The sequence below is a fragment of the Chaetodon auriga genome, chromosome 7, assembly GCF_051107435.1.
Source record: "Chaetodon auriga isolate fChaAug3 chromosome 7, fChaAug3.hap1, whole genome shotgun sequence".
NCBI lineage: Eukaryota > Metazoa > Chordata > Actinopteri > Chaetodontiformes > Chaetodontidae > Chaetodon > Chaetodon auriga.
Genome location: NC_135080.1, coordinates 5,834,380 through 5,857,162, shown reverse-complemented (window position 1 = coordinate 5,857,162; position 22,783 = coordinate 5,834,380). Strand labels below are relative to the sequence as shown.

The window sequence follows — 22,783 nt, the reverse complement described above, 5'->3', positions numbered from 1 at the left end:
TAATGATAATTCCGGTAAAGCCTTGCAACTGGCTGTAAGATGAGACAGAATTTTTCTTTGTGTGTTTGAGTTATACATATTCACATGCTTTAATATATGATGCATGCGTATCCATACTCTGCTTTTCTCCATAGAGCACTGAGGCTGAGCTTGAATTATTCATTCCCTTTTCATTTTCTCCCAGCATGAACATGACAGTCAGGGTTGAGGTAGAGGTTGAAGTACGAGCGAGCCAAGGAAAGATTCACCTCTTTCCGTCCCGGCTGGCTGTCCTGTTCATTTTTATACAGCCTCACTGAGTGAATGAAACAGTTTGGACTCTACATCTGTTACTGAACTCTATAAATATTTGGACAACAATGGCTTGGCTCCACACTGATAGTAATGGATGTGAGGCGATGGCACAGTGACTGAGGTTAAAGTGCGGACTGTCGGTTTTGACTACAGAATAATGTGTTCCCACCACATCAACGTGTGCTCCATTTCACATGAGATGACTCCTGTCTCTTTTTTATGTCTATACATCCTTCCAGTTTGGGTGACAAAAATCATTTGGACAGATCAAAAAGCAGATAAGTTGAATGAAGATTTTTTGGTCAAAATCTCCTTTTGTCTGGTGACATCATCAAGTCTTCAGATTTCATCATGGAACCACTAAAAATGTGAAAATAGCCTTAAGTTATGTTGTGTATTAAGCTTATGTGTCAGAGTTGTTAATTCAGTTCTGCAGGTAATTGTGGCTGCGGTTTGTGTAGCTCTATTGACTATTGTGTATATATATTGCATTGACTTAGAAAATATAGTTACAAATCTTTTTTTCTTTTTTTTTTAAGCACAATGAACATTTCTTCATGAAGGGATATATCAGAAAATACTGTAGTGGCCTACTTTGTACCTCAACACTGGACCTTTTGAATGGTAGTCACGAAGATTATTGCTTTTAATATTAAGAACAAAGAGAAAAATAAATCCCCAATTAGTCTAACAGTCAGCTGAATTTGCTTTATTTCGGTTTTTTCCCCTACATTTCCAAAGCCGGAAACACCTTGACAGCTTACCAAAAACATCTTTATTCTTTAAAAGAAATGAAATGAAGCAATTCATGTAAATATTTAATACATGAGATGTTGCCAACATGTAGAAGCCCCCAAAACAAATTAGATTGTAAAAAAGTAGTTGTTGTTTTTCTTATTGGCACTTTGTTACTTGTATTTTCATTGATTCATTCGAAGTCTTTTCTTCTCAACTTTGCTCTGCTTTAATTCACTTGTTGACTCTAGACTACTTACATCTTAGTTGTGAGGGTTTATGTCAGCACACCAGCAGCGTGCATCCTTTTGATTTAGGTGGATTAAAGATCTAGCAAGTGTCTAGCCTGCCTCAGATAAAATTTAGCAACACTGATTTCATATTCCACCTGGCATGAGAGGAAAATCACAGATGAAACCAGCAGCCACAGGTAAATCCTCACAAAGTGAGCACATATTTCTTCATTTGGCTGTAAATGCTTGGCTTGTGTAGAGGAACAGTTCTGCACTGGAGTTGTACTCCATGATGCTGCCGTGATGATTGTGTGACGTATGTGACATTGTCTGACTTTCAGTGTTCATGCCGTTACACTATAAAGCAAGTATGTCAGTGTTCTCACCAAAAGTATCAAGTGGAGCATATGGAGTACAGCATGATATGAGATTTGTCCTTTTGTCACTGGGTAATGACCATGAATTTTCCTGGACTGACAGGCCAGGCAGGTGGGGCAGGCAGTAAGCAGTCAAGTAATTACACTGCAGGACCAGGAGGGGAAAGGCAGACCTGCAAGGACTCAGAGGTGTGGAGATTGGCTGAAGTGGCTGGCCTGCCAGTGTGGAGGTGACGGAGTGGTGAGAGAAGGCAGCTGGTGCTTGAAGGAGCAGCTGATGGCAAGGCGTAGCATTTGTCACGTGCAGTGAGGATAGTGGCTAACACATGGTGAGCAGAGCCCTGCAGGTAGACCAGAGTGGAGAGACGGTATTTGACAGTATGTAGACTGATGGACGACAGCAGACCTGAGACTGTCAGTCACAGGAAGTGGCCAAAGTGTCTTCAGGTGCTGCCTGTTCTTGAGGCAGCCGTGCAACATCCCTCCATCCCTGATTTGATACCCCGTTGCTCCTATCACTTGCCCTTGTCAGTGTTTACCACAAGCTCGACCACTGGAATCAAATTCTCTCGATATAATTGGCTCGATTATCATGGCTATTAGAGGACAGCAGGGCCCTCCCTCCCACTCCCACTACTCCCAGCAGCATGCCTTTTGAAGTTCCCTGGAAGCTGTTAATGTACCTGCACTGAGAGATGACAGGGTATCCTACTTGACCCCTGCCTCACCCTGATGTTGAATATGCAAAACTCTTTTTTTTGCCGCCAGAAAAGCACTCATAATGAGCTTGAACATCCGATTAATTGCGCTCATCGACTAGCCATTAGACAATGCTCTAACTAGTACCTAGTACATAATGATGCATGGGCAACCAGCGTCTAGATTAATTTAGTCCTCACCTGCCTGCCCCATTGCTTTTTGTGTCGCCCTCACCTGATGTCACAAGGCCTTGTGCTCCCTCACCAGAAAGTCCTTACTCTCTGAGGTCAATTGCAGTTTTCCCTGTAGTTGCAAATGTAACGTTACGCTGTTGCTAAGTTTTATTTCTTCAAGTAATAAAAACCATCTTGTGAATAGACAAAATTAGATGTGCAAAATTTCCACTCCTCTTAAACTCCCCCTGCAGAGTATCCATGTATCCATCCAGCATCTATGGCAATTTTGATGTTATCAGAGAGGAGAGCTGTTTTTGACGCTGTGGACGTTATTGTATGTGTACATTGTCTGCGCTGTTTGTCAGGCAGCTCAGAGCTGCTTGAGCTGTGAGATTTTCTGTCCACTGGGCACATCAGGTATAGTATCTCCAGCATTTGAAGTACAGCCAGTGGATTGTTGCTTGGTGTTACATGTAAATACAGATTGCATTAAAGGGGAGAAAGATTAGGAGGATTTAAATGTACATGCCCCAGGCGAGGATCTGTGAGTGTGGGAATCAGAGAAATGGAGTCCAAAGAAGGCAGAGGCTTTATTACGCTTATGCTTGTATTAGGTGTTGAAAGCAAGATGTACTGTATATGCTGTGCTTCTCAGAAATTCACATTTTTTCCCCTTATGAATATTATTAAGGAAAATCTATGCTCTCTTTATTTACTCAGCTAATTGTACAAAAACCCACTGGGAAAATGTTCCTTTACCAAAGTACCCCTGCTAATTGAAAAGCCTCTCTATACAGCAGAGTAAGCTTTGACCTCCGTATGCAGTTACAAGTTCATTCTTCTTGGAAGCACTTTCATGTTATAAGAATAAACATATCAGCACCAAACCCCATAGATTATTTTTTTTGTTGCTTAACAGTGCGTTGGCGACAGAGTGTTAAGAGTGTGTTTGTGTATGTGTGTAAGGTGCCATTATTACTACACAGTAACCTTTATTTTTGACTCTGTTTGCTGCATTACATCTTGTGCAGATCCAAAAGAAAATGCATGTTAGCACATGCGTATATTTGTACCGTATGTTCAACACTATTGTTAACTGAATGATATGTGAGGTTTGCCTTTATCGTATTGGCTCAGTGAAAGGAACCAGTATGGCTTGCTGTCAGTGTGTTGATAAATTGTGTGTGAGGTAACAGTGTCATTAGTGTTGTGGTCAGACAGAGGGAGTGGGGAATTGCTGCAGTAAACACTGTGGACTCTCTCCACCACTCTCCCCTCCCCAGTTCTGTGACCTGCATACTGATCCCTGTTTTGAACCTGGAGGACATCTTGTCCCAGTCCTAGCCTGGTAAGAGAAGTGACACTTTGATGATCTGGAGAGGACAGACTCAAGAGCTCTCTGCTGTCATTTCTCTTTTCATCTTTTGCCTTTCTTGCCTTCCCTCAGCCCTCTCTGCTTCCGCCGTCCCTTCCTATCTCTCCCTCTGGTGTCTGCATTGCAGTGTACTTTTCTTTCCTCTATCAAACAAGAGATGTTTATATCAGCAGTGGACCTTTAAACTCCTCCTCTCCTCTCCTCTCCTCTCCTCTCCTCTCCTCTCCTCTCCAGATGGAAACTAGCAGCACATATTTCTGGATGGATGTCCCTTGCTGCTCTCTTTACAGTGTATGAGACATCAGCAGAACATATGTTTTTTGACAGCAGCATTCAGCAAGAGGAAACTGTGCACACTAATCACAAAACCCCTCGATTGTTAGGTCTATCCCCAGCTGTCTGCTTCATCAAGTGTAGATGCAGTATGATGCGTTTGAAATGTGAGCTTAATTTCAACCAAATTACATGTCAAGGTCAGCGGGGTTAATGCCAGCTCACAACTGTTGCTCTATATCTAATGTGCTTAATTAACTGGGAAGTAGGGAAGAGGCTTGGTTGATACGTGTGTGGAAGACAAGACATTTGTTTCAGTTGTCCTGTGTTATGGGATTATATCACATGGCTTGACTGCGTCAACAAAGGTTAACAGAGGAGAATGCTGCAGTGCAGGCTACTGTCAAGGTGACTGTCTATCTGTGGTCAAATGTATAACAAAGTTATGGTAGCTGCCAATTCACACAATTATAGTATTTGGACAGCAGCTTCATGTCTCTGCAACCTTTCTTTGGATTAACAGGGTGTTCCTATTCAGATCATGTACAAAATATTTTCCTTTTGCATTGCTTGATACCCATGCTGTCCATCAGATTTAGCCTGGTATCCTCTACTGACAAGGACATTTTTTAGAAATTACACAGTACATATTCTCTTCCCTGTGTTCCGCAGGGTTGTTATTGTGTCAAGTTACCACTCAGATTTGATGATGTGTGTTCTGTGAGTCGCGCTATCACTCAGTCAGGTTTCCTGGTAGTTGTGTTCACAGCACACCCTCTCTCCTTTTGCAAGATGTATTTCCTGCAAGATTGCCTTTTAATTTTCTTCCTCTCCCCCTCTGGAGAGGTGAGCACTTCTGCTGTTTGACAATTCCAAGCATTTCAAGGGATTAGAGGAACGACCACATGATACAACCCACCAGAATAGTAAACAGGCCTGTGTTGCCACACAGTAAGCTGTGAATATGAGATAGGAAAAGCAGTGTGGCTCAGAGAGGTTTTTTTTCCCCCCTTGGACATAGACTGCTTTTGCACTAACTGACCCACAGCATGTGGCCTGCTAAAAGGTGTGATTAATTAGTAGAGTGGAACAAAGGCAAAGTGCTCTTATACTCTTTCCTTAAGTGCCATTCAAAAGCAACCAGGTCGGCATTATTGGGCTTTGACCCCCATTTTAGTTTGTATCAGTCAGGCTGCTTTAAAGTTCAAGACTGGCCATAGATGAAAGGCCTCGCTTCTATGACCATTGACTGCACCAGATGACAAGGTTTGGCATGGAACTGAGGAGCTGAGGGAAGACGGTGTAGACACTGTAAAAAGCATTTTACACCATAGAAAGTGAGAACTCCATGTTACAAAGCTAAGCCTGTCAGTTTCACTTAAAGCGGACCCTCCTGTTTGACACGTCAGAAGTCTAGCGCTGATTCCTCTGGGTTCCACAAGAAGGGAGCTGTCCTCAGTGCTGAAATCAAGACAGGCAGCTGGTGTCTGGGGTAGGAGCTGAGGGAATCTCACTGTTCAGCTGCCTCTTTATCATTGCCGTAATCAGTCACTTCATAGCCTCCCACATGGAGGGAGTCTTTCAGGGCCTGACTACCTTGCCCTTAAAGCTCATATTCTCTTATTTTTTCGTTTCCGTTTACCTGATGAGCTTGAAGTTCGTCCTGAGGGTGTGGATATGTTGATTTTTGTTTTGCAGGGCAGAGTAATGTATGAATAATTTGACATTGTATTCTAAAAACAGGACCCCTATGTTGCATTGTTCTCCAGATTCAACTTCTGACTTTTCAATTTATTCACAGCCTCTGGCTTTTGGGATCTGAATCATATCCAGATGCCATAACTCAGAGGAAAACTACTTTTTCAAAAACAGTGCAGCATCCCGCAAAACTCTCCTCTCACAACCCTTTAGTTTCCTTCAAATGCTGTCTGTAGCTGTTTATTTTTCCAGATTAGCAGGCAGGTTAAAAATCATTGAGTATTTTTTTTTTATACAGGTGAAATTATGAATAATGTGGCTCATCACAGTCTAACAGGGCCCCTACAGTCCTTTATGCTCCACTGTCACCTTCAAATTAAATAACCTCTCGTATGATGAAGTGGCACACAGGACTAAATAATTTTACCACACCTGACATGTATTTCCATTTATTCCATTTTCCAGCAGATGGAAAATGTAGTCATGCAATTACTGCCTCCTTAGGTATAAGCATGAGCAAACATTCTGACCGTTTTACTGTAAGTCAGGGCAACTACACAAATTGCACTTTCTCTGCTTTTTGAGATTTGCTACACTTCATTTTCCCCTTAATTTATTGGTGGAGAAAATGAAAATAGACGGAGGTCACACCTTCCCCGAGGTAAGGCTCTTGACAATGGAGGGAACTTTTAATATTCAGGTCAGGTTTCTGTGCTTCTGTGCTCTTTTTGTTTGATCACCTATTCCCTCCCTCTTAAATAAACCACAAATAACTTCTCATTGTTTGCTTAAGGCCTGCTGATTTTTATATAATTTTCTCTGTGATTGAAATAATTGTAGCAGCAGTGTAAGTTCAGGGAAACGTTTCAGAGCCTGGTGTTCGAGAGAAGAAGGCGCCAAATTAATTCAGTTGAGCTATTAATGAATAAACGTTTGTCAAGTGTGTTTCTCCTTCTGCGTTTGCAGGGTGGGAGGTCAAAATGCCTTAATGCTTGTTTGACTGCTTCTTCAGTCGATGTTGTTCACCTAGTTTGCGGTTTTATTTTTGGTGATGGGATGCACACGGTGGCTCAGTAGTGGTTGTCCTGTCCTGGATTCAAACCACTACCCTGCTTGTGTCTGGTGTTCCTGTGTTTTCGTACTTTTCATCTGGTTTTCTGCCTTTTAGATCAATGCTTTTAACTCTCAGTAAAAGCAAGCAAGTGAAAATGAGTGGAATGTATGTGTATCCAAATGAAGTTATGACTCGACTCTGTCAGGATACCCTGTTAGTCTCTTTTCTCTGCTTGTGTCCCGCTCTTTGGTGCATTCTCTCGTACCAGTGTCTCTCGTCTTCCTATTGTACCATTGTCGCCTCTTTTCATTTGCCGCTCCCTCACAATCTGTCTCTTTGCCATATGCCTTTAAGTCTAAATGCTGCTGGAGGCTCAGCCTGCTGGGCTGAGGAGTTCCAAGTCTCAAGCAACAGTGAGCTCCATACGGCTGCTGTTCATCTGCCTTGTCTGCTCTCAACGACACTTTTAATGATATCCTCAATCCACTCAGGAAACATATTGGCTCACGTTCCTCTCACCCAGCCTGGTTTCCCACTTCACTCTCAAACACACACAACGTTGTTGCCTTCCTCTAGCCTCTTAATGTTAGGTCAGACATCAGAACAGTTTAGACGTAAAGGATGGCTTCGTTAAATCTCCGCCTTGTCAGATATCAGTTGTTGTAATCACCCACTGATGGGGCAACGATTGGATGTCGCCTCAAGAAAAGGAACAATCATGTGACTGATTGACTTTGTGTTTTCTCTTAGAATTGGTAAATTTCTCCAAAATACCTTCTGTCAACGTCGACAGGCAGCCAGGGACCTTTGCAAAGAGATCTAAAACGTAAGGGAATCTGCACCAGCTGCTGCCTTCAGGTGCCCCTACTGTGCAGTAGTTAACCCAGACTCTCTTCTCTGTTTGGAATGAAACACACAGTGGAGAATGTTGTCTACTCCAACCTTGACTTTCTGCTTAACGCTGGCACGGTCAAGTGCTAATGAGACTGCTGACAGAGCTAAAGCCCACCATTTGAACAATTAATATGGTATTTACTCAAATCCAAAGCTGCGGCATCACCCTGGTGCTCCTCTGACTTTGCATGTACAGCGTTTACTTTTTTCATTATCATAAACATTGAAGTGTCTGTTTCCCACACATTTTCACACAAAATTGGTTTTATGCAGACTGCTGTTGTGGCTGCTTGTGATGTTCAGCCAGCTTAATTTATTGTTCAAATGACTAAGATGTGTTTTATCCTCCTTATTTAGAAACAAGTATTATGGTAATTAAGAAAAACATTGAAATTACTGCAGATTTTAATTGGTGTCAGGACTATGAAATAAAGTTGAAATATATAAAAAGTTATTTACCAGCAATTACCACTGTGAAATATAGTTTATGTTAGGTTGAATGAACTGCCAGGACTGATTTATTGGTGATTTGAATTGGATGGGCGACACGGTGCAGACAATAATGTTTAATTGCATATTCCAAAAAACATGTTGTGCACAAGTTTAAACAAAACAACTCTGTCTGAAAATTGTAACTTTCATCTCAAATTCTTTTACTCTTTGCAGGTAGCCATAAATCAAACCAATGAATTCAATTCGTAGTGTGTCAATTTTCAGTTTATTGATATGACGACGCTACGCCCAGCTGATAATCAGAAGGCGGGAAAACAAAGCTGTCACTAAACCGACAGACAGATGTTCACAGACAGATGATGAATTAGTGCTTTTCTTAATGACATTCAGAGAAGCAAAGAAACGCAGCATGGCTCCATTATCCGTGAAAAATTTCCAGAATCTTCAGTGATGGACTCCCCGCTAGACTGAATCATTATGAACCACCTTTCATCTTCAGTTTCCTGGGGGCTTGTTAGCCACATCTGTATGCCGCAGGCGTCCAGTTCAGTGAAGCATGAACACTGTAATCTTTAAATCTTGAGCAGTGTTTCGACAAACAACACCAACCTTCCTGAAGTCTCAATCACAGTCTGGTCACATGCATGGAGTTACTCGTTAATTCTGGTCACATTCTCTCCCGGTCTGCCAGTGCTTACTGGACGGGTTACACTAATCTCTATTTAAATGCAGTGGAACAGTCAACACTCCTGTTTAGGTTCTGTAAATAAATGCGACTGTGATTCTCACCTCATATTGTAGGCACGGTGGCTGTACTCAAGGGATGGCGGGATCAAACTTACGGTCCTACGTATTGCTGGTCGTCGTTGTTGTTTTTATGGTTCCTTGTGTGTCTGTAATTTCATTTTTGCTTCTTTCTGTAGCACTTTTACATTGTGTCACTGAAATAATAGATATGGTTATCTGAGCTGTGAGGAAACAAGTGTTAGCAAATTTGTTACACAGCTCAACCACTGTCAGACATATGGATGTCAACTGTAGACTTACCACACTCTGTCTGTACAAGGCAGGAAATGTACTCCGAAACTCAGACATACCAGGTGGCGGCTGTCTGGTAGCTGTTACACTGAGCCTAATTTTTAGTGAAGGAGAGGAGAGTCTCCAGGTGTCACCCAGCACGCGGTGGACATTGTGCAGTGGGCATTATGCAGTTGTCACGTCCTCTCACCTGTCTGAGTAGAGCTACTCAATTATGTACTATTCACTCAGTCATGATGTACACATCTGCATTACAGTCTGCAGCAGGATGAGAAACACTTGGTTCCAACTCTTGGCTGATGCTGCTTCATGTGTTTGGATGACTGGTTGATTTGCAACACGTTGTGGATTTGTTTTGTACAGTTGCAGCATGAAATCAGACGTGAGTATGTGTGCAGGATCCCAGTGTTGAACTCATTCAGTGAGCCAAGAGGGCCAGTAGAAAAAATTTGGCCTGAAATAGATGCTGTTTTCACATGGTTTTGTGATGTTGGCACTGCAAATCTGAATCCAGATTCAGTAGAAAATGAGGAAGTGTTCCACTCTCTCAAGCATGTCAGGAACAAGATATGGTCCTGTATTGGTCCTGTATGGTCCTGCTCTCTCTCTCTCTCTCTCTCTCTCTCTCTCTCTCTCTCTCTCTCTCTCTCTCTCTCTCTCTCTCTCTCCCGTCTCTCTACTACTCTAAAATGAAATACATAATAAATGCATGCCAGCTGCAGTGTATATAAAAGCAAGATTTATTCAGGTGACCATGATTAAGTACAGTTTTGCCAAAGAGCTCTCTCTCTCTCTGTCTCTCGTGCTCTCTCTCGCTCATGCTCAATGATATGATCATTTCTACAATACTAAAAGCATGTTGACAGAGTATACTCACATTCATGGGGCCTCCAGTTCATGTTTGATGTTTGACTTTATTGTGGCCAATAAAGAGTAGTGGGAGCATGTTGGAGATGAGGTGGGGGAAGTGGGAAATGTCCTGTCATGGAAGCAGTATCTAATAAAAAGCAGGGCGGCAGCTGATACATATGCATAATGGCTTCTTGCGTGCTTTTTGTTATCAGCTTCTCACAAGTTGCAGATCTCTCCAACTGGAACCATCTTGTAATCAGTACATCTAAAAAAATGTCTTGTAGTGTGAGAAGTACAACATTTAAAACCGAAAACTCTGGAAGACTAAAATCAATTAAGATACTCCTCATGACCATGCATTAAGGAAAAAATGAGGAGACAAACTCGACGACTCGTTCCTTCGTCTCTCTCCCTCTCTGTTCCTGTTCCTTTCTGTGTTTTCTCCGTTACAACAATTATTGCCTTTTAAAGGAAACAAAGAATAATTATTTTCTCACTCCCAGTCAGTGTGCAGCTCTGTGTTGAGGTGAATTCATCAGTGGAGCGGAGAGGATGGATCGGACGGTCATTAGCATGGTTCAGCATTGATGTGAAGACCATTCATCAAACTAAATGGAACCACAGAAGCAGTAAGCTTCTCTCTTACATACTTGACACCTCCCCCCCCTCCAATGTTCCACACCCATGTCCCTTAAATGTCCTGACCTTTAGCTTGGTGACATTTTTTAAGTAAAGAAAGAATGGCCCTAGGTAGCCGTCCAGCTCAACTCTTCAGAATGGTTCCCTGGAGAGCCAGTGCCATTTTGTCTCAATGCAGACTATTGTTTGCATAATATCTCTTCAAGCATCTTTCTTTTCAACTCATTCATTTTGGCAGTCACACACTGAAGAAAAACTGGAACGAAATGTTAATGTTTGTGAGGTTGTCTGATCAACTGACACTCAAGTCTGCACCCTGATCTGAGATATCTACATATGCTCAGTGCATTTTGTCAGTTTATTTTTTTATATTTGTCAACTTAAGCAAACTCTTTTGCATAAATGCATTTATGAGTTTTCATGTCCACATTTTTTTCATAGTTGCTCAATTAGTTACATAGTTGTATTTCTTTTCGTCATGTTGCATGCCAAGGCTGCAAAACAAAAATTTAGACGTGTTAATCCTCTTTGTGTGCTTCTGGTAATTGTTTTTGGCACATAACTCCCTTAAAAGTCAAATGTTAATTTATCAGAAAGCAGTTAAGGGCGCTACATCGGATCACTACATCGGATATCTAGAAAGAACCTCAGCCCTGGAGTTCTCTTTAAGGTCATTGATTCTGCTGTTAATGTCCCTCCACTTGCTGACCTGATGTTGAGCTGTCCAAAAAAATTCTTGAGGATGTCAGGTCCCAAATTCAGCCTGACCCTTGCATTCCTTCCATTCCCCGTGTCAATTCCATCACTTTTATTCCCAGTTTCAAACCATCACAATTCCAGTGTTGTAGAGTACAGTCCTCCCATATGAACTCGTCTTCTGGTGTCTCTGGATATCATCCGCACTAAGCTGCTCAGGGAGGTATTTCCCACTGTTAGCCTTGTTATTTTTCGGATTTCTATCAACTCTCTGACCTCTGGTTCTTTTCCAGACAGTTTTAAGCATGCCATTGTTCACCCACTGCTAATAACCTAACCTGGACCCCCCATCTTCAAGTAACTACAGACCAATCTCAAAACTCTCTTTTTTTATCTTCAGGTGAGAAAGTAATTTCATCCCAGCTGATATGTCTCATGAATAATGATTGTGTTTTTAACAGTTTCGAGTCTGGTTTTAGAATATTTCATGTAGTGAGACATCACTTGTTAAAAGTTACTGATGACCGACTGCTAACTGTGGACCATTGAAGTGCTGCCTTTGACACAGTTGATCACAGTGTCCTCTTACATCATTTGGAGACTTGGCTGGGCTCTGCTCTTAGTTTATTATGCATAAACCTCCACAACAGAACTTTTTCTATCACTCTGGGTGACTCTTCTTCCTTGACAGCTCAGTTGAATCGCGATGTCCCTCAAGGTTCAATTCTTGCCACCCTTCTTTTTTTCTAAAAACATGCTGCCTCTTTGCCAAGTTATTCAAAAACATGATGTGTTTTACCATTTTTATGCAAACAACACTCACGTTATACATGATACATGAGTTAAACATGCATACATAAAACCCACGCATCCTGTAGCAGCCTAGCTAATCTCACAACCTGCCTCTCTGATATGATTCATGATAAGTCTGAAGGCATTCGATTCGGTCTACCAGCTCTTTTGGTGCTAATCTTAAATAATATTACGCAGGCTGCGAGGAATCAAGGGGTGATTTTTGATGCTAACCTCTGTTTTAATGATCAAATCAGTGGCTCAGTCATGTTTCTTGCAGGCTGTAATCTCTAAAGTTGGGTCATTTATATCAATTACTGATCCACAGAAAGTTGTGTATGGTTTTATATTTTCTCAGCTTGATTACTGCAATGCACTTTACTCAGGTATCAGCCAAGGTTCCCTCATCCGTCTCCACACTGCAGCTCAACTCATTGCTGGAACAAAAAAATGTTATATAGGCAGCCAAATATAATGGTGTATTCATTTACTGTATCTACTATTAATGATCTAACCTTCCCACTTCATTGCTATGGGACTTACTGCTGCTATTGTGAGATAATTGATTCTGCACTTCAGTCATAAAAAATGCATCCGGATGCTCTGAAATTCTTTTATTGTCCTCCCATATTGCCTTTCTGTTCAATTTTTTTTTGTCATTTGTGGGGTTATTTTATAATACGTTATTTCACCTGTACTTCAAAATACAGGCGTTTTAAGATTGTTCATTATTTTTTACAATGAGACACTACAAAAAGAGTGTGAGTCTAATGAAAAAGATGTGCAAAATATTTGTGAAAATATAGTTACTTATGCAGTGTTTTTCTAAATAAACAGTATAATCGTTACATGAATGTCTTTTATAGTCCAAACACATCTGTCTGCCTTTGCCTTATTGTTGCTGATTTTTTTTTTTTTTTTTGAGTGCCTGTGAAGTGAGAGGGGTTGATGGAAAATCCAAGTATTCTACATGGATATTGTGTTTTGTGTCTAACTCCCTCTGGTGCTGCTAAGCACTTGGCTGCAAAATGGCCATTTCATTGTTTCCTCCTCTTTACTTCTGCATACCAAATTTTTGCATCATACTTTATCCCTTTGACTGCGTATGGGTTTAAAAGTCAGCTGCAGGCTGTTCTGATTCTGAAGCTGAACTGTTATTGTGCTTTGTGCGCTCAAGTTTACAAGGAGAGGAATACTTACTGGAGTAAACCACCAATTGTCATTTTCCAAACATCTATGTTTGTTTGTTGTTTGTTTTCTTGGTTGTGATTGCAGTGCTGTTTGTTAGCAACACTGAATGCTGTACATTGGAGCTTCATGCTAGTGTGCAAAGGAACCACACAGAGACAGTCAGCGCTCCACACACTGTATGAACAGTCCTGCCTTTTGGTTTGAGTGCAAAACAGTCCTCATGGGCAAATCTAGTGTGTCTGGACTTTTATCAAGCCAGTGCAGTCTCTGATTATGATGACTGGGGCAGAGCAGTGGAGCACACAGGTTAGCCTGATTTTAAGGGGTGAAAAGGCTATTTTGAAAAAGGGAGATTCATTAAAAAAAATCACTGTAGACAACATCTGCTTCTGTCCGCATCTTGCAGAGTGGATGAATGTGTATTTGAACCTGTAACACTCATTTTATTTGTTTAGAAATACCGTTGAGGACCCCCCCTCCTCTCCACATCTGCCCCTGAGAGATTCCCTCACTGCAGTGTTCGCACTCCACCGGCGGTCTTCCTAAATAGGACATCAGATCTATTTATTTTCACCCAATTTAGTGGTCACTGTAGACGTCCCTTGGAAACTGTCTCAAGTCCAATCTTTGCTGCCTGTCACCATGGCGACGGCGAGCCTTCAGCCCCGGCCTAATCAGAAGCAGCGGAAAGTGGAGGGATTCTTCAGGGCTCAGATGTAACTCTCTTAATTTTGTGCCTCATAGCAGTGACGCACAAATGAATTCTCTCTAAGGGGGAAGAAAACATGCTTGATTGAGGCTCATAACTCTATCGTGCTAAAAGAGAGGAACCACAGGGGTGCAGAATTAAACTAAGCACACACCTTAATTGCTTTCACATAAACAATTTTTGGTTTTGCTGCGCAATAAAATAAACGCCTGCTCGGTGGAATGCTGCTCCCAGCGCATTAAAGAATCACTGTAATGGCGAAGCTTCTTTCATTTCCTCTGACACATCAAGCTCTGCCGGATTATCTGTAGCATCACAGGGTCTCATTCTTCCCCTGTCAGCGTCGTGAAAGTGACAATAAGCTTGTGTGCAGTTCAGTGAACCTCATGCCAACGTACAAGGGTGACTGAAAGACATTATTGCTAATCTGGTTTCACCTCTGGTTTATGAACGGTAAGGCCTTCTCTCTGCGTCTCTGTGCTATTACAGTGAAAGGAGCTGGCTGTCACTCACTGCTCTTGTGTAACCACCCTGACAGGTCTTCCAGCTTGAGCTGCGTAGATACCAGTTAGAGCCTAATTAAAGCGGTATTATTCTCCTGCCTCACATTGTAGTGTTGTTTCTATAACCTTCCTCTGGTTTGGAAATCATCGACCCGGAGCTCCACTGAGCTTCTGAGCGTCTTAATAATCCGGAGCAGATATTCTTAATTGAAATTATATGATTAGCCATAGCTGCAGGAGCCAGGTTTCCTCCTTCTGTGGGCCCCTCTCCTGGGAGCAGGGAAATAGGCCAGCTTTACCTCCATCTGCACAACGTGGATCCGAACCAACACATGGGTACCTGCATCATACATGGATTCTTAACTGCTGAGTTTCCTTCTCTCCATTACACTTGGCATCTACGTGGCTACGATTCTCTCGCAGTCTGTGTGGTGTCTGTGTTTGTGCGGCTCTGCAATTCAGCGCATTCACGCTATATGGAACCCCTGCGCCTCTTTGATGTCGAATTAGGATGCATTCAAAGAAATGTCGGAGGATTTAATTCCATTTGCGTTTGCGTTTGAGTGGAAGCAACGTGAATACAGATTGGGTTGCTGGGCGTGCGAAGATAAATGCTTAAGGTGACACTTGACATGCTGACTGACAAGTTGTCTTTTAATAGGACTGTACCACAGACCTCAAACACTTGTAGCACCTGAAAGACTTCAGTCAGAGCCCATCATTTTTCAGTTAACACCCTTTAGTGAGACAGAGACAGAAAAGAGCAGTCTGTACGTAGCACAGTTAGTTGTGTAAAACATCCCATATGCTGTGCTACTGGTCTAGAGAATACTCGCTCCCATATGGATGAATAGACTCAGAGGATGTCATCATCATAGCATCAACAGTTCTCCCATCCAGAAAAAAATGCAGATTTGTTGTCTGTGTTGCCTCATGTGATGAAAGTCATAGAAGCAACAACAGGGGCAGATTAATCAGATGCCATTTTTTATCAGTTTGGCTTTGATAAATATAAGATGTTTTTCACTATTTACTCATGAATCAAGTTTGAAATGGTCGGCTCTCATGGTGACTGTGAGTAACAGGCGCAACACAGATTGACTGGCAGATTCATGGCAACATGATGACCAAATGGTAAAATAAGGCCTGTGATGATAAACTCACACAACGCAAAATGTGCTTCCTCATTTCTGATGGAACTATTGATCCATCTGATGTTAATTGAGTTTAATACAGTTCAAGGACAAGCTGGACGTTTAGTTTTGTCTCACTTTAATCGATGTAGCCTTGTTGTGGGTAATCCCTGCACGTTTTTTAAATGCCTAATACAGTTTTGTCCTTTTGAGTTTGGTAATAGTTAAGGCCTTTAATTAATTAATAGGCTCAATTCCCATTGGGGGGAACAAACTTATGCTTCAGTACACAGAGTTTAACAAAACGCAACACTTCACAGTATCAGTCAGTACAGTAGCACAGCAGTAAATGTGCTATCTTGCGATATTGTTAATTGAACCTTTTGTTTCTTTGATTGTTCTGCCTCAGAATTTATGACACGTGTGTCTTTCCCAGAGCGGGTGTTTTATTGTGCAGATTACTGGTCGTGCTATCATCTCTGCGTCTCAGTGAGAAAGGATTTAGCAGAGCAGCTCAGTCTCACCAGCACTCTGAGCTGCCGTTGGGTTTAACTGCAGTAAACAGACCAAGGCTAGCAGTGTGCTATCAGTGAAAACCATCAGCAATAGAAGTCAGAGATAGACACAAAATAAATGAGTGTACAGTAGCATTCTTTCACTGTCAGTGTTTCCTGCTGTTAGAGTATTTTAGATAAGTCGTGGAGAGCCATAGGGAGTCGGGAAGAAAATTAAACATGTAATTCAGACGAGGGAGTTTTGACGGGAGCCTCGCTTGTAATGTCTGTGCCTCTTCCTTCGTTTCCTTTAAACCTGAGAACGTAGCAGCGTAAGGTGTAAAGTGTAACACGTTTTAATGGCATTGGCTGGCTAAGAAACTCTATGAATGAATACCAAGGAAAGTTTCAAAAATATGGCTTTGGCAGACACCTTTTTCAACATTAGATGTGTTATAGACCCGAGTTATAAAGTAAAAACATGATTTCAAATGTTGCCGCTTTAGGAGATGTGGGAAAGAGAGATATATCTGATTTATATTCAGACTCTATGACTTTCTAAAGGCCCCATTTGCAGCAATCACATCTTCAAGTCCACTATGCTTTTACCCTCTAACGCACCTTTATATGCTGTGGAGATCCTCTTAGCTCCTGTCGGATTGGATGGATACAGCCAGGAATTGCAGTCTTCTAGTTTCCCCACTGATTTTCCAACACGTTCATCTTCAGGCCTCAGCTGATACCTGGGTGACTACACACTCGAGCTGCGTTTCACCACGCAATCTGGTTCAGTTCAGCTTGTCACACATTAGAGTGGTTATTTTCATCTTTCCATTGTCAAAAGTCGAGGAAGGTATCAATAGAACCACTCTACCACACTCTTGAGGTACCTAGCACACTGATCCGGTACTTAAAGGTAGAGCTAGAAAACGCTGTTCGGTGGATACGCTTGTCATGAAACCACCAGAGCTTTGTCTTTGCTTTGTGCTGAAAGCTCATTGTCGTGTTCTGAGGTCCTCTGTCTCTCTTTGAAGACCCCTCAGCATTTGGCGTTGTTAATTCTTTTCTCCATCCTGGTGGTTATGCTGCAACCATCAACATAGTCTTAGTTGGAACAGAATTGGCTATGTGATGAGCCGTAGCCGCTTGTTGGCGCTTGGTTTGCCACTTGGCATTCAGGCCATCGTTCCGTTTTGGTCTCACAGACAACAATTTTTTTTTCATCTTGTGCTGCCATTAAGTAAACTCCAGGCAGGCTGCCATATGCCTTTAATTTATAGGGTTGGAATCTATATAGCTATTCTACCAAGAAGGCCTAATTAATGGAGCGTTACAGACATAGTTTTCTTTCTAACAGGTTCTCCATCTCTGCAGAGGAGCTGTGAGCAATCATTTGGCCCTAATGAAGCCCTAAAAACAGTCCTAGCTGAGCTTTGTAAAGATGTCTGTTGTGGCAGGGCTGTTGCGTTGGATTGAGGTAGATTATACAGGAGTACCGAATAAAGTGGCCACGTGTGCAGATTTGGTGTTTCACAATAAAATGTCATTTTAAAAGGTTTTTAAAGGTTATTCTTTGGAATTGCAGACAGGCAACGAGGGAGAGAGAAACTTGACATGCAGCAAAGGTCCCCAGTATGTTTCTTAACCACTTGCCAACACAACGCCCCCGAACATTTTAAAAAAACTGATTGTTTTACATAAATCTGGAATGCAACCAACGTAATGAAGCAGCCGCGTGTCATTAGAATTCCTGTAAGTGGTTATGGGGTGTGTTGGTGCAGCATGATGAATTTACAGGTTTGCACTCTTTTACTATGCAGCAACTATTGTTTTTACCGTCGTAATATGTCATTATATTACAGCAGTTTGCCCCTGTTTAGAAAGAATTTGGTCCTTTACTTCTTAACATTGTTTATGGGGTTTACATCACTGAACTTAAGTGGTATTCAAACTCTGCGCTGATTTAGTGTTTAAGGACTTTTGTATGGCTCAGAGAAGCTCTACTCTCCATGTGTTGAGTGTGTAATCAGTGATTTCATGTCTTTATTTACCTCTTGTAACATAATGGATGAAAATTATTCTGGGGATCTGAATCTGCAATTACACCACTTCTCAGGATTGTGGTGTGCCTGTGAATAGTGTGATTAATGGCAATAGCACTGAAGAATGATAAGGTTTAGTCTAGACATTGTGGCTCTTTTCACCTCCTTGTATGCAGTGCTCGGTGATATGCGTCATCATGGCTGCAACCGGAGAGCCTTTTGTCTGACAACGTGAACCTGAACAACAACAACCTGTGACAGCCCTATAAAATCTATAAAATCTATAAAAAGCCTCTTCTTCATTATCAGTTGATATAATAGTTTTATTTTTGCCACAAAAAAACCATAAAGAACCTTATAGAGAGTAGTGAGAAAACACACTGTAAGTAAACTCATGCAGTGTCGCTGTCAATTCATAAAAGCAGCACACTTTTCCTTTCCTCAGGAGCTCGATCGAGATGTCTTTGTCGTGACATTAAAGTGAACGTGAGTAACTTTTTCTCTTCTGCACTTCGCAGTGCTGCACTGTAGGTAACTGAACTTATTCCTCATTGATAGTGAGACTTAACTGGAATTCATGAATGATCTAAAAGCAGAAGGGAGCTTCGCAGTTGCCGTATGGACTACGTTATTAGGCTTTTGTCCTTGGCATTACCACATTTTATATGATCAGTACAATGCCAAGTATATTTTGTTTCATGTGAATCTTATTTATGATTTATTACTTAAATGAGTGTGCTCAGGTATAGTCACACACGTTATTTGATAGTTACGGTATGGTGGGTATGTGTGTGTAACTATTTGTATGCCTGACCAGATCTTTTGGGCAGGAACAGGGTGCTTGGTGCCAAACTGATATCATACTGCAAAATGTGATCCTTGGCCACCGGATACAGCGTGGTTCACCCAGAATGAGGGTAAAGCAACAGAATATAGTGCTTTGAGTCTGTCTGAGGCTCTTTGCAGCAGAACACGCATGGTGGCATTTGTGGTTGGAGGAGTGGGCAGTTTGGCATTGAAGATTGTCTGCATACCCATAACGAGCTTTCCACCAGTTTGTTAATTTTCCGCACCAGTTAACATAGTGACTATATTTAGAAAACAGGCGTGTTACAGCTTGCTCGGCTTTATAGGAGTCGTCTGCACATTTTGGCCACTGAGCCGACTCAGACTGCATATTACCCCGACCCCATGAGTTTTCAAGCTGTGAAATTCCTGTTATTGTTCGTGCCTCGCTGCTCTCTGTGTTCACGATAAAGACGTCTGATTTTCAAGCTGCATTTCAGCTTTGGCAGTGGTTTTATGTTGTATGTAAGCAACAGCTTTTTAATTTTTCCACAATAAACTGCCTCTGTGAATCATTTTAGGATTTAGTCTGTCACTGAGTAGATCTACATACCTGCAACAACAGTTCAACGTAGAGACTAAATGTGGCACAGCTGTGTTTAACAAGCTTTTTGTGGAGATCTACACAACAACTGCACTGTGAGGAAAGACTGTGTCTCCAGTCTCAAAGTCCAAGCAGGCCAGTGACACACGTCATTCTAATGTAATTGCACCAAGATGTGATGATGATTGAGGTGAGGCTCGATTTATAACTCCATGGACCAGTCTCTTTCCACTACTTTGGGCTGCTTTTTATCTCACCTAGCTATTACCTGTCAGTCACAGTAATGTGCAGTGGGTATCTAGGCCCATTTTCCACCTGCTTGCTTTGATGCCCACCAGCAAGTTGTCAGCGCTCTCCATATACCATACACTTCTTTAGAGGGCTAATTTCATGCTTGATGAACTTGAAGAACTGTGTTATTGATTGTTGTTTTCTATTTTCTTAATTGTGATTGTCATTTGTGACTCAAAAGCAGCAGCAGGGCGATAGATACTCCCTCCCCTCCACTTTTCATTAAATGGCAGGGTATTTTATTTTCATGAGTGCTTAAATTCTGATCAAAACCCTTTAGAAAGGAAAAATATCTGAGCTTTCTTCTTCCAGTGCTGGCCAGCCCTTTAACATCAGAGTAGTGACCTGGAAAATATGTGAATGTGGCTCTTGGTTAATTTCCCCTCAGAGAAAAAACCTGAGCAGGAACCGGGTTGAAAGCTGGGTCAAACAGCAAGGCTCAGTGTGAAAGAGAAGTTTAATTCATGCTGCTCCCTGCTGGAGCATTGCATCAACAGAACACAGGATTTAAACAGCATGTGAAGGCATAAGAAAACCAATCTTTTCTTACTTTACCTGTGTGTCTCAACTTATTCCGCAGTTGGTGGGTGGTGAGTTTGATCTGGAGACAAACTTCATTATCCAGGATGCAGAAAGCATCGGCTGCATGGTGGAGCTGTTGGAGCACTGCGACGTCACCTGCCAGGCTGAGATCTGGAGCATGTTCACCGCCATCCTCCGGAAAAGTGTTCGAAACCTGCAAACAAGCACTGAGGTGGGCCTCATCCAGCAGGTGCTGCTCAAAATGAGCTCAGTGGATGACATGATTGCAGGTATGGTAATGGTGAGAGCGGGCCCCTTTTTGCTCGTTAGCAGTTGATCGTACGCGTGTGTTTCAGAATGATTTGTTCCCATGTTACTATCCAGCGAGAAGTGTGTATGCCTTCTTTTATCTTTCAGTCAGGCAACAAAACCATCTGTGTGTGCCTCTCGCTCGGTCTGCTTTCTGAGTTATAATAATGGGGAATGCTAATTTCTAATGCTAATGCTAATTTCTGCCAATTTCAATGTCGGTAACTTGCACCAAAGGTCTTCAATACTATTTTAATTTTCCTTGTAGTACTGCCTGTACTTACAACTTACCCTTGACCAATACTTCACTCATTAGCAACGCGTGGTATCTCAGATGAATCTGGTTTTCCATGAAGTGTTGTAGCTGGCAGCACTGCGGCTTTACATGAGGAGGGTTATGAACGTTCCAGTCTGCAGGGACTACGTTTTTTGGTCTTGTTTTGATACATATAGGCCTGGAATGAGTTCCTCAAATCTGTATTCAGGTCACTGTGTGGTTGTCTGTGGAAGTCAGTGTCACTTTGATATTTTACACTGTGCAAATTACATCCATACCTTGTGTAACCTGTAAATTATGTTTCAGTTGATGAAATTCAAATGCATTTTTCCTGCAGTATTACTGTGCCTCTAAGTTTAACAATTTAGACATCACTTTGATTTACAAGCCAGTTCCCATGTAATTGCAGTGGAAGTGTTTCTGTGATAGATATAATGGAATTTCACAGACAATGAACTCAGTGAGAATGAAGCTGAACGAAAGCGAAACTGTTTTTATTATCTCAGGAGTTGATGCATATGAATACTTTCCGCCTTGAGGACCTCCTGTGCAGTGAGGACAAATTCTAATATCTGTAAAATACAGCTGTGTTTCGTGATTGTCCTCTCTCTCCTTTTGTTTGTGTGTGTGTGTATCTTGCCTTTAAAGACTTGCTGGTGGATATGTTGGGAGTGCTGGCCAGCTACAGCATCACAGTGAAGGAACTGAAGTTGCTTTTCAGTATGCTCCGAGGGGAAGGAGGCCTCTGGGTAAGTGATAGCAGGGACCGGATGCAGGCAGAAGAGCGTGTTTTGTGTGTGCTTTGACACTGTCACTTGAGTTGCCTCCAGAGAGCAATTTCACTGATATGTTTGGGGCTTGTTCAGTAATTGACTAACTGCTGGACGAGGTAACTCACAATGTATTGACTGCAGTGCAAACAGTCAGAGAAGGCCTTGGCTGTCTTGTTATGACTCTTTTTTTATCACCTGTGCAGCCAAAGCATGCGGTAAAAATGTTGTCGGTGCTGAATCAGATGCCCCAGAGACACGGTCCAGATGCCTTCTTCAACTTCCCTGGTCGCAGTGCAGCAGTAAGTTCTCACATTTGTACCCTGCAGTCAATTTCAAAATGACATTTATTTGTGCATTTTTTATGGAGCTGCAAATTATCAGGGTGAAACGGCTGACTGTACATACACTGTGAGATTACACATGTTGTGTTTAACAAAAAAAATAAAAAATAAAGTGCATAAATCCCATGTATGAAAAACACTAACATCTGACATCTGCTGGGCTTTACAAAGTTATGTAATGAAATTGTGATATGTGTATCGCACCAACGGTTGATTTGTGTCACACTGTAATTTTCCCTTTTGATGAGCCCATTCCAATCAGCATGCCCCATAAATCCTTCATTTTATGGTTTCCTATGATAAGATAACTGTGTGAACTTGCCTTTATAGGTAGCTGGAAACAGCTCCACTAATACTGTATATACATGTATAGTGGGTGTAGTGTGACTAAGTTAAATAGGCATAGTACGAAGCTGCTGATAGTTTATCTTGGGAGCTGACGTATTGACAGAAACCGGAGACGTAGTAGATGACATAGGAAGGGAGCAATGCAAAGCCTGTGGCAGGACATTACATTCGTCTCTTCATCG

At 41.9% G+C, this 22,783-nt stretch overlaps 1 protein-coding gene across 3 annotated transcripts in view; it reads left to right on the top strand.

Moving 5' to 3' along the window:
• nbeab (neurobeachin b) overlaps positions 1-22,783 on the top strand; it is a 183,307-nt gene that overhangs the window by 23,590 nt on the left and 136,934 nt on the right. For all 3 annotated transcript variants that reach the window (XM_076734998.1, XM_076734997.1, XM_076735000.1), the window contains exons 2-4: positions 20,612-20,843; positions 21,788-21,888; positions 22,116-22,211. In XM_076734998.1, the coding sequence (XP_076591113.1) occupies positions 20,612-20,843; positions 21,788-21,888; positions 22,116-22,211 (429 nt within the window). The remainder of the gene's footprint in view (positions 1-20,611; positions 20,844-21,787; positions 21,889-22,115; positions 22,212-22,783) is intronic.